At 45.4% G+C, this 11485-nt stretch overlaps 2 protein-coding genes across 3 annotated transcripts; both read right to left on the reverse strand.

The window, feature by feature from the left end:
* Positions 1–552: 552 nt before the first annotated feature.
* tcf23 (transcription factor 23) lies at positions 553–3202 on the reverse strand. Of its 2 annotated transcripts, XR_001965387.2 has the most exons (4): positions 2819–3202; positions 1772–2053; positions 1428–1669; positions 553–1271 (listed from the first exon to the last, which is right to left on the reverse strand). XR_001965387.2 is itself a non-coding variant. In XM_018736954.2 (3 exons), exons 1-3 carry the CDS (start codon positions 2957–2959, stop codon positions 1532–1534), a joined length of 561 nt encoding a protein of 186 aa, XP_018592470.1. In that variant the 5' UTR covers positions 2960–3202; the 3' UTR covers positions 553–1531. The 2 variants fall into 2 exon arrangements, 1 of the variants encoding a protein (XP_018592470.1); XM_018736954.2 differs by having other exon boundaries at positions 553–1669.
* Positions 3203–3214: 12 nt separating this feature from the next.
* Positions 3215–11151, reverse strand: ephx1 (epoxide hydrolase 1, microsomal (xenobiotic)). The gene is made up of 9 exons (XM_018736958.2): positions 11080–11151; positions 7737–7930; positions 7372–7552; positions 6984–7202; positions 6455–6584; positions 6023–6237; positions 5624–5732; positions 5286–5408; positions 3215–4922 (listed from the first exon to the last, which is right to left on the reverse strand). The coding sequence occupies exons 2-9, from the start codon at positions 7917–7919 to the stop codon at positions 4712–4714; spliced, it is 1371 nt and encodes a 456-aa protein (XP_018592474.1). The 5' UTR covers positions 7920–7930; positions 11080–11151; the 3' UTR covers positions 3215–4711.
* Positions 11152–11485: the final 334 nt, after the last annotated feature.

Raw genomic sequence — 11485 nt, forward strand, 5'->3', positions numbered from 1 at the left:
GTCTTCATGTTGCATTTTTAAATTTCCTGCCCGGCGCGCATTTCGGAGAAGCGCCAAAATCTCTACGTTTAGCAAATGTGCTTTTGTTCACTTGGAAGAAACACTGCTAATTGCTTAAATGTAAATGTTGCTATGCTAATTCAATCACCAAAGGGCAGCTGGTAATGTAGCAGTTAAAGCTACTTCCTTCAGACCCTACGGTCCTAGGTTTGAATCCCACCTCCAGCTGCAGTACCCCTGAGCAAGGTACTTACCCTAAATTGCTCCAGTAAAAAAATGACCCAGCTGAATAAATGGGTAAATAATTGTCAGCTGCTTTACAGAAGGGGGTGCGGTGGCGCAGTGGGTTGGACCGCAGTCCTGCTCTCCGGTGGGTCTGGGGTTCGAGTCCCGCTTGGGGTGCCTTGCGACGGACTGGCGTCCCGTCCTGGGTGTGTCCCCTCCCCCTCCGGCCTCACGCCCTGTGTTACCGGGTTGGCTCCGGTTCCCCGTCCCCCCGTATGGGAGAAGCAGTTCTGGAAAAAAATGCTTTACAGAAATGCATCAAATAAATGTAATTTTTCAGATTTATAATTAGACATGATAGCCACCGTCTACGACAAAGATGGGAGAAGAATAAAACATTACAAGGAACGCAAAACTCTCCAATACATTAAACGCATATGTTATTGTGAGGAAAAACTGCAATTCATGTGTTTCATCATTATTTATTTTCAGCGAAGGCCTGCAGAATTAGACAAACTATATTCTTTTTAAATGTGGGGAAAAGCACAAGAATATATGTTGCTGACCAATAAGAGATTATCAATTAGAAATGTTACACATACACAGCATTGTAAAATGGTTTTGTCACGCAGGCAAATGTGACTGATCGCTAAATGAGTGTGATTCTTTTCTTTAGCCATGTGGTAAAACTCAACTTAAAAATGAATCCCGAAACTCAGTAAAACACCGTAAATGTTCGTATTTTCTTTCCGAGAGACACGGTACAGTCGGCAGCAGCGAACACTGGCGAGACCGCGAGACCTACAAGGGGTCAATAAACTCTCGTTGGGGGACCATTTGGAAACGAGGGACATGGGTCCAAAGCGCTCGTTGCTTCGACAATTTAACGTGTCCGGTCATTCGATTTAAAGTTCCTTGAGGCTGTGATTCGAGCTGCGGTCCGTGTCCATCTTGCAGAAGGTCGTTTGTTTTCGGGAAACGGGAAGTGCTCTTTCGTCCTCGGCTACGCGCGTCCAAAATCCCCAACAACAATCCTCCCCCGCCGGCTATCCGAAGTGACCCGACAATCGGAAACACAAATCCAAATTTATACCGCGGCACAGAAAGGGGGGGAAAAAAGCTTCTTCTTTTATTTGCTACTGTCACAAATGATTAGTAGTGCAACTGATTTTCACGTAACATCTGGACCAGCTGTAACGTACCTTTCCCATATATAGAGCTGGTCACCATTTACCAGAGTGCTTTCAAAGGATGATGACTGATAATCGTGGTTGTCGGATGGAGATGATCCATATTTCTTCCACGTTTAATCTCTTTGGCCCATGGGGTCAGGGGTCAGCGATCGGGCATCGTCCTCTTCGCAGATCTCCGCGCGAGCGGTCGGAACCGCGCGCAGCATCTCCTCGACGCTCCCGCAGTACAGCAGGGAGCGCATGGGCCACTTCTGAGAAAGGAGGGAGGGGTTCACGTTAGCGTCGAGGACGTGAAGCTTCTCCCTCGGTCTGCTATCCGCCGCCGCCTCGACGTGCGACACGAGCCGACCCACCTTGACAGGGTGCAGGTAGCCCTCTGCCCTGCGGGACGCAGGCAGCTGGCTCCCCCGCCCTCCCTGGTCCAGGGTACGAGACAGGTGGGCGATGTAGTTGGTGGCGAGGACCAGCACGTCCAGCTTGGAGAGCTTGGTGTCGGGGGGCACGGAGGGCAGGGCGGCCTGCAGGCTGTGGAAGGCCTGGCGCAAGTTCTGCACGCGACTCCTCTCCCGGGCTGCGTTCTCAAGGGGGGGCTGCGACCTCAGTGCCCTCGGCTGGACCCCCGACCCAGACTTGCCCTGAGACGGAGGGAGGGAGGGGGGCGTTGCCTCATTCACTGGCTTAGCAGCTCGGGGAATTTTTGCAGGCAATGCAGAAAAGCGCGTTCAGGTTTTTGACATCACGTCTTATAATTGATTAATTCATCTGACAATTTCCTCCGTGGTTACTTACGGCATTACGTACATCAGCCTATTCGACATTATTGATCCATTGGTCCACTGATACAGTGAGGGAATTTTCACTATGCCAACCCATGGTAAGAACCTTGATCAGAGGCACCGCTGCAGGTGGGGATTCGAACCCCGGTCTTCCGACTGCAAGGTGACAGCAGTAATAACTGCGCTGTTGGCTACCCCCCCCTTAATAATCACTATCCTAGACCCGAATTTACTCGCGTCTTAAAGGTCTTACATCTCTGAAAGTTTATTTCTGGCAGAAAAAATACAAGAAAAGGTGAGTCATATGAGGAGAACAGAGCTAACAGCTCCTAACTGCTCTTCCTGCAGTGCCTGCAGTACTGATCTGCACCGAGGTCCTCGCCCAAAAACGGACCGTGCTCCTCCAAGTAGCAGTTACTCGTTCCTTACCATAACTGTGCGTTACCCTGCTGAATATTTCCGTTCCAGCAATTAACGGAAGGCACCTGGAGAGGGGAGGGGCGATGGTTCATCTCTTGGTCCCACGTGCGAACCCGCACTTCCCTTCGTTCTTCCTACTCCTTCGTATCTCGTTTGAGCGAAGCCTAAGTTTCGGTCTCTTTGCTGCTGTGGTGCTCAACTCACCCACTTCCTGGGGTCCCTGTTTGCGGCGGAAGCGCGGTGGAAGCCCCCCTCGTCGGTAGGGTGGCCCCTGTCCACCGCGCAGAGCTCCGTTGAGGCGGCAGCGGCGGCAAGCGCATCTGGGTTGGGATGTTTCTCCGCCATAGTGAGGTTACTGGTGGGGAGGAAAGGAGAGGCGCAATAAGTCGCCCGGACCCCCCGTTCGACAGCGAAACTCCGCTGGGTGTCCCTCCTGCGCTGGGTTCCCCGCCTCCCACCCTCCCCTCGCCTTATCTGGTGAGGTAATGAAGGGGATCTTCAAGCAGGCCTTATCTCCTGCACGGCCTCCCTCCCTGCCTCCCCCGGGCGCCCGCTGCCAAGGGAGCGGCCCCTGGGGAGAGCCGGAGCATCCCGGGGCAGGGCGCGGAGCTTGGGAATCGTCGGGGTCCGGCTGCAGCTGGAGCTCTGCGGCTTGGTCCCGCAGCGGGCTCGGTCAGGACAGCGGCTGGCGCAAGTCCGGGTCCTTCTGGCGTACCTTTGTAGAGTCAGCAGAGTCCCTCATCTTCCTGCGTGAAGACATCCTACTATCTAAATTAAGGAAGTGTTAATTTGTGAGGTGTGGCACTTGGCTAAGTCCAGCCCAAAAAGACTAGGTGGAGCCCCCTGGTGGACTGGTGTGGGACTCGGGAGCAGTGCCTGTTGGGTGACAGGCTGAAACAGCTTAGACCTACCCTGTGGAAAGTGGCTCAATATCTGTACACCTGTGTTAGAAATAGGTATTATGTTACAATGACAACACATAGCTTTAATATCCCAGTTTGTCTCTGGGGAAAAAAATACTGGACGTAACTGCATAATCAATTATAGCTGCCTGAAAAAATACATATACACAGCCCCCCAAAGGCGAGTGATTCCTGCTCTAGCCCACCCTACAGTAGACGTGCTGAAATCGGGGGATTTGTGCCTTTTTACAGCTCAAGTTATCGGTGAAATCCTTCCCAGGGAAGCTATTTTGAAAAGGAATGAAAGACGGACTGGTTCCAGTTCAGTGATTGATGTACAGAATAAGCCACTTGTGGTTTCTGATATTCCTGTGCCACAGGTTTCTAATAAATCCTAAAATAATCTCCGGGGCAAAGTGCACATCATAAACAGAGTAAATTAAGTGGAGAGTTTAAAGCCCTGAATGCTGTAAGCGGTGAGAAATCAGGGACGGTGTTTACGATAACGGTGAGCTTTCATCTTGGCAGGAATTTACACATCGTTTAACACTTAACACAACCCTGGTGTACAATGGTAAGCAGTGATAACAAATCGAGTCTACTACCTGTACTAATGTGTAGCTTTAGAAAAATGACAAGTCTTTCAGGATTGTAGAAAAGAATTTATTAGCAGTTTTTTCCCTAGACCTCAGATTTCAAAATATTTTAATTTTGATCTAAAATGAAGTACAGTATGTACTAAAAATAGCCTTGGAATTATAGTAGAAAATTCCAATTATCCCACTGCAGTTCAAATACTGAACTGATCACTGACAAAACAACTATAATTGAGAGATTATTACTTGAAAATACTGCAAGTGTAAAGTGTAAACTTAGTGATATCTATGTGATATTTTAAGCAGCATGATGACTATGAGCCTACAAACACTACATCAGCAGCATACAGGAAGGCTCAGCTGACTGTTTCTTGGAGCTGCACGACTGTCATGAACACAGGAGCTCAGTCACTTCCTATGAGCATCTCTCAGTGCAGAGCACAAGGAAAACAGAGCGAAGCATATTATGCAGATACTGAAATCAGCCTTAAGCTCTCAGCTTCTGACACTTCTGAAGACTATGAGATGTATGCAAATCACCACAGGAGATGGGCACCCCTTCCCCCCCCACCCCGGCATATCCTGAGCAGTGAATTGGGTCATTTCATCTTCCTGTTCTCCAGAATCTTAATGAAGTTCTGGATGTCTTTAGCCAGCAGCTCTGGTTCCTCCATGGCGGCAAAGTGTCCCCCTCGGGCCATTGGGGTGAAAGATATCAGCTTATGGTACTTCTGCTTCACCCACAGCTTGGGAGAGTGCATGAGCTCGTTGGGGAAGGAAGCCAAGGCTGTGGGCACATACACGGGGATCCTGGAGGGAAGAAAGTGTGGGAGCCCCAAATTCATTTTATTTAACAAAATGACATGTTTAAAATCACTCTCCTCATTATCTGTTACAAGATAATACAGATGACTCCAACATGGGAGGTTGAATGGTGATGTAAGTACCCAGGAATGCTACTCTTACCGCTCTCACATAAAACCTTAAAAACTCAATTACAGAAAGCTTCCAGAGATTTTTAAATACAGGTGGAAGGTACGTACACTGGTAAGGTAAGTCGACTTCCCACTCTACTGCGCTCGTCATTACACCATTGGCTTACTTTTTCCTAATAATAATGATTGATATTTGGAGGTTTATGCTGACATTACACAAGCGTCAAGGTGTACTTGCTTTGAATGCGGCTCGTCCAGGCCTTTGCCGAAGTTCTCCTTGTAGAACCGCATTGAGGATATGATAGAACCAGTGGTCCAGTAAATCATAACATTGGTGAGGAGATCTTCCAAAGAAAATTTCCTACAAATGCACACAGTTATCAATAAATAGAAAAACTGGCCTGGAAATGTGAGCAAGTACACAGTGCTATGAGTGAGTAGCACCACTGTTCCGAAAACTATGAAAAAGCTGTCAGTTCCAAGCACGTGGAAGATCTAGACTCAATCCCTTGAGTGTGGGCCTTAATTTGAATACGTCAAACTGTGTAGTTTGTCAAGGGACAAAGTCCCCAGTACCTCTCCAACCCGCCATCCTCCATGTTTCTGAACTCAGGATCAGTCCAGGTCGAGAACTTCTCCAGGATGTAGGCAGCTAAGCCCACAGGAGAGTCATTTAGTGCTCTTCCTATTTAAGATAAGCAGAACACATAAATCCGAGGAACAGCAGGTGACACAGTGTTAAAGAAGTCCTCATGTAACCTTTGCTAAGTATTCAATCCTGCAAAACACCGTAAATGTTAACACAACCATACATAAATCTCTAAATAAATGTCTTTAATACATTTACATAATAAGGTTACACTCTTATATTAGATAGTGCATGTGACCAGTAACGATGATTAGAAAAAAAGGGCATAACAGCACCACCACCAACAGCAAGACGTGTGGTCTACAGCTGTACGTGTTCTCACTCACCAACTGTGTCGGGTTTGGTGGCCTGAATATGCATGTAGCCCGTCTCCTTCAAGGATTCCACCAGCACCTTATCCATGTAGGGGAAAAGCCGCTTCAGGTCATGCTCCGTGAAACCAAACAGCTTGGGGAACCGAGAGCCCAGCATTATGGACAGCATCATGGGTAGACTGGGCTTGGAGGGTGGTGCAAAGTTGAGATGGAGTCCCTTAATTGTTCTTGGGATTGGCAGAGAGAAAAACAAGGTGTGGCAGGCAGTTTAGCGGTGAAGGGTACATCTGTAAGCGCAAGCATGTTGTTTCAAATCTCAGGAGGAGCTCTGCAACACTTCCCTTGAGTAATGCATTTAACTTCTGCAGCATGTAAAAAAAACTTCTAGCGGTGTTAATGCGTACAACTGGAAGTAGCTTTGGCTAAGAAATAATTGTTCCATACTTGGGTTCCAGCTGGGCCATGTTAGTGGTGACAAGCCATCCCCAGTCTCCCCCATGAGCGTAGAATTGATTGAAGCCCAACCTCTTCATCAGCTTGTGGAACAGCCTGGCTGCACACACAGAGTTGAATCCTGTAGGGCATCAGTAGTCAAATTAAAGCAGAAAAAATGGTTCTTTTGCCAGATGTTTTTTGATAGCTTCAACATCCACATTATACTTAGATTAGACCCACGGGTAGGTTATTAGTCTGAAGGACAAACATGTACAGTTTAGGCTAAAAACACCCTATGAGATAAGAAATAAACACTGCAGCAGGAAGCAGAGAGCAAGTTATTGCAGTTAAGCAGTACTACTATTGGTCCTTTGATCCACTGAACCATCAAACCACCCAAAATCAGTAACCATTTGTCCAGTGAAAGGTTGCAGTGATCCAGGACCCAACCTGAAAACTCATGTGACAGGGTACACCCAGGACAGGACAGCAACATATGTGGACATGGAACATATAAAGATTCCACTAAGAGACACACCCTTCTTGTAAGGCGCCTCTGAAAAGCCATATCCAGGCAAAGAGGGGCAGACGACCTCAAAGACAATGTCATCAGGGCTGGAAGGTTCTGTGAGGAGGGGTAGGATCCCGTAGAACTCGTAGAAAGAACCCGGCCAGCCATGGACCATGAGTAGGGGAATAGTTGCAGTGCCATCGGGGAGACCGCGAGGCCGTACATGGACAAAGTGAATGTCAATACCTGCCATCAAATATCGAGACAGACACACACACACACACAAAGTGGCTCAGGAATTGGTACAAGACCTTACTATTCCAGCACCTATGCACAGAAAGGCAATGTTCTTTGCAAAAAACACCACAGCTGGACTCTATGTTAAAAGTCCCACCATAAGATCACTGGATCTCACCTTCGATTTTGGTTTTGTAATGAGGGTATCTGTTCAGTTTCTCCACTTGCTTTTTCCAGTCAAATTCATTTCTCCAGTAGGAGATAACTTTCTGCAGGTAACAGGAGTTGAATCCATAATTGAACTGGCTGTCCTCCAGGGATGGGAAAGTACGTGTCTGATCTATTCTTCTGTGCAGATCCTGGTACAGGAATTCAGATAGTTAAAAGCTGTTCTTTCTCTTTAAAATAATATGTGATACTATTGAATCGGACAGACTAAATACAGCTGTGTCAAGGTCTATTTTTTGGCAAGTCATACTCTTGAAATAATAAGCGGAGCTCTGAACAAAAACAGCATTACATCAGGAATACTGATGTACTCACCTGTATCTCCTCGCTGGATGTCTCTATCCGGAACGGCTGGATACTTTCATCCTCAGGGATCTGTGTGGGCTCACCGATGCCCCACCAACCGTCTTCTGTCTGCAGGGTTTCCTGCTTCCCCTTCAAAAGCAGCACGTAGACAACCACCCCCAGAACAAGGGCCAAAAGAACTTCTGTGATCATGGTGCTCAACCCTAAAGCACAGCAGTACAAAGGTATTAGAGCAAAGTTTAAACTTAATGTCAGTATCAGAGTGGAAAACATATATCATTTAACCTGCAGAATCAAACACACACACACACACTGTCTGAAACCGCTTGTCCCAAGCAGGGTTGTGGCAAGCCGGGGCCCAACCCAGGGCGCAAGGCTGGAGGGGACACACACACAGGATGGTACACCAGTCCATCGCAAGGCACCCCAAGCAGGACTCGAACCCCAAACCCACCAGAGAGCAGGACCTGGCCAAACCTACTGTGCTACCGCATCCCCTGCTGCAGAATAAATAAATACAAATTATATGGTTTCAATTTAAAAATTAATCGAATTCTAAGTTAAAAATTAATGTTGAATCTACTGTTTAGATAATATGAAAATGCACACATCACCTATGAGAAGTGTAAACTGACCAAATTTCCCCGATTAATAGCTAGGAATAACAGATAATTTCAATGATTTTGGACAGAATAGAAAATAGTGTTCAGTAACAACGAAGCCCTGCTTTGCTAGAGGTCTGATCGGATTGAAGAACACTGAAATTATTGTTATACACAATTCCTGTCACTGAAAAAAGATTAATAAATCAACAGAAAGGATGTTGTTTTCTAGGTCAATGGGCAAGAGTGTGTTCCTCCTCCAAACTGTGTAACACAGCAGGTTCCAGTGTAGGTTAAAAAAGGGTTCCGGTAATATTGCTATGCTGCATGAAACTAATTGTTAGGTGTCACTGCTTTCCTGTGTTACCTGCACACTTTATTCTTGCCGTAACATCGTAACCTAGTCTCACTTGGAAAAGAGCAGTCATCACTTACATAATGGATACTCCTGTTCTGAGTATTTGCATTTACGAGCAAATGGATTTGTACTCTAAAATTCACAGTGAGCTAGCAACTCATATATGAAAAATGAAGATAATAAAATAGAATAGAATAGAATAGAATAACACATTTCAATTCAAAATTCTAGCCTTGCTGAGCATGGCACAAAGTGAGCAGTCTTTTCCCCCAAATACCACAGCTACAGCCGTATATCTATGTGTGCCAGGTCACAAGCATCTGTCATAAATGTTGTCACTTTATATCACAGCGTAAAACCATAATCTATCATAACGATAAGTCCCACAGCAGCTTGAGTAGTGGTTAGAGGTGTTGCCTAACACTTGAAGGGCTCAGGTTTAACTCCTACATTCAGCTGAAGTAAAAGGTACTTACCCTTAATTGCTTTGAGTGTTTTTAGTGATTCTAGTAATTACAAGAAATATTTTATCAAGTACTGTTAAAACAATACTAACATTTTGCCTCGAGTTCTTAAAAATGATTTCTCAAACACTGTACAATAAAGGAGGGCATATTGAATACAACTTTAAAACAAAGAAACGTACCACAAATATCACCATTTTAAAAAATTACAATAAAAGAACAACAGAACTGATCCATTCAGTATCAATAACTACTTGTCCAGTGTAGGGTTGTGGTGGCCAAGCACCAATCCGGAAAGCAGGGGGTATGAGGCAGTCCATCACAGAACAATCTTATACACACACACACACACACACACACACACACACACACACTACGAGGAATTCAGAGTCACAGATTCACCTAGAAGGGGAAAAGAAACCCACTTAAACACAGGGAAAATCTATCAACTCTACACAGACTGACTGGGATTCAAACCCATCTTTGAACACACAGCCCAAGATTTATGAGCCATTGGAATTATTCACTACACTGCTGTGCCACGCTTCAGAACAGAACAACAAAATAAAACATAAAACCGTAAGGTAAAAAAGAGAAGAAAAGAAGCAAAGGGAACAGAAAAAAACGGTACACAACTGGGTTACATATAAGGAATTTTGAACATGTGGGTGATAAACCTGGATTTAAAGGTGTCCTGATATTCCGGCCTTAGTTTTGAATTAGATCTTCTCGGTGTTTGAAAGATAAGACAGGGATTTTGCAAGTTTACAGAAAAGCGGGTGGGTCAGCAATTCATTACTTCTTTTTCCTATCTAATGAGCTCTGTTATTTGCCTTATGAGCTTATTTTCGAGAACAAATTCTTGTTATGGGATGGAAGTCAAGATTCCTTTACCACTGAATTCCCAAAATGTTGAAGTAATAACACAAATGTGCCTAAGGATAAACACAAGCAGCAGTGTTTGCTTTTCAGTCACGGCATAACTGATCTCACACTATGAATCGGAAAAAAAGATGTCCAATATTTTCATCTCCACTCACTTCTTTTGGAATATTTTCAGGAATTTAACACTCTGTGTGTCATTTTTGGAGAAAAGTGCCTAACGAATGATAAGTGTAAAATGTGTAATTCATTTCCTCCAACTCTTCTTGTCTTCCATAAGTAGAGAACCCAGATGAAAAATGCAAAATGTAAGTATAATGAGAGAGTACGAAAGAATCCTTCCACAAAGCTCTCATTGTTACTGTTACTGCTGCTGTTGTTGTTCAACTCCGGGCGCTGGCAACAAAACAGCACTGGGATATTCTGCGAAAAGCTCGGGATAAAGAAGATAATGCTGACGCGCGAGAGAGCCAAAGGCCGCTGGGTGCGCGCGGGCGTTCGCTCGCGCGCGGCAGCACAGCTCGCGGGACCCTGCCATTGGACGCTGGAATGGCGGGACGCACGCGCCAGCACTGTGGCGAAATCGAGGTTTCCAACAACGTCCTTCGTCGTGGTTTTACCGTTTTTTCTCACACGACGAAGGGAGGGGGGAAAAAAAAAAAAAAAAAAAAAAACCCAACACGTTACCAGTATCATGCATGGTACTAGTCTAAAATATTGAACTAAAAAAAAAAAAAAAAAGTCAGTGCACCTTTCCTTGGAAGAACGGTTCTTCGCCACACCGTCTTCAACTCGGGTTCACAGGTGCTGATTTGGCGTTAGATTAATCTGATGAAACCATTAGGAGGGGACAAACTTTAAAATTACATTTCTGAATACAAATTGCTTGCAGTGAGTGTTAAAATACGCAAAACTACAAAGACGACAACGTGCGGCCGTGATTAGCGCACACAAAGTTGCAAGTTCTCAAAGTATTATTCCGCGTTTTTTTAGTGCTTGACCAGTTACCCAGAATAAACAAACAGCGAAAATCCTATCACTCCTACCTGCTGCGAGCTCTTTTCTCAGGCTGCCGAACAGTGGGAGTGATGCTCGTCGACGCCCTCTAATGTAACGAGACGGAGTCGCCTTCTTCTTGGGTAGTGTAGTTGTTAGTGCATTATGGGAAATGTAGGAAAGCCAACACTGCGTAGGGCAGCATTCGTTAACTCCCAGTGTTTTTCTTAGCGATGCTCCGTTCAGTTCCCCTCTCTGAATTTTATAGTTTTTTTTTTTAAAAAAAAAAAAAAAAGTGCAAGGGTCCCGGTCTTCTTTTAGATGGTCAATATCCTTTGAATAAGGTTCTTGTACAGCCATAATAAATACTAGATCAAGCAGTACATAGGAGGGTTTCACAGTAATCTAAAAAGCATTACCATACATACCCCACTGAGACTATAGTGAAAGGCTTTG

The sequence above is a fragment of the Scleropages formosus genome, chromosome 1 (genome assembly GCF_900964775.1).
Source record: "Scleropages formosus chromosome 1, fSclFor1.1, whole genome shotgun sequence".
Taxonomy (NCBI): domain Eukaryota; kingdom Metazoa; phylum Chordata; class Actinopteri; order Osteoglossiformes; family Osteoglossidae; genus Scleropages; species Scleropages formosus.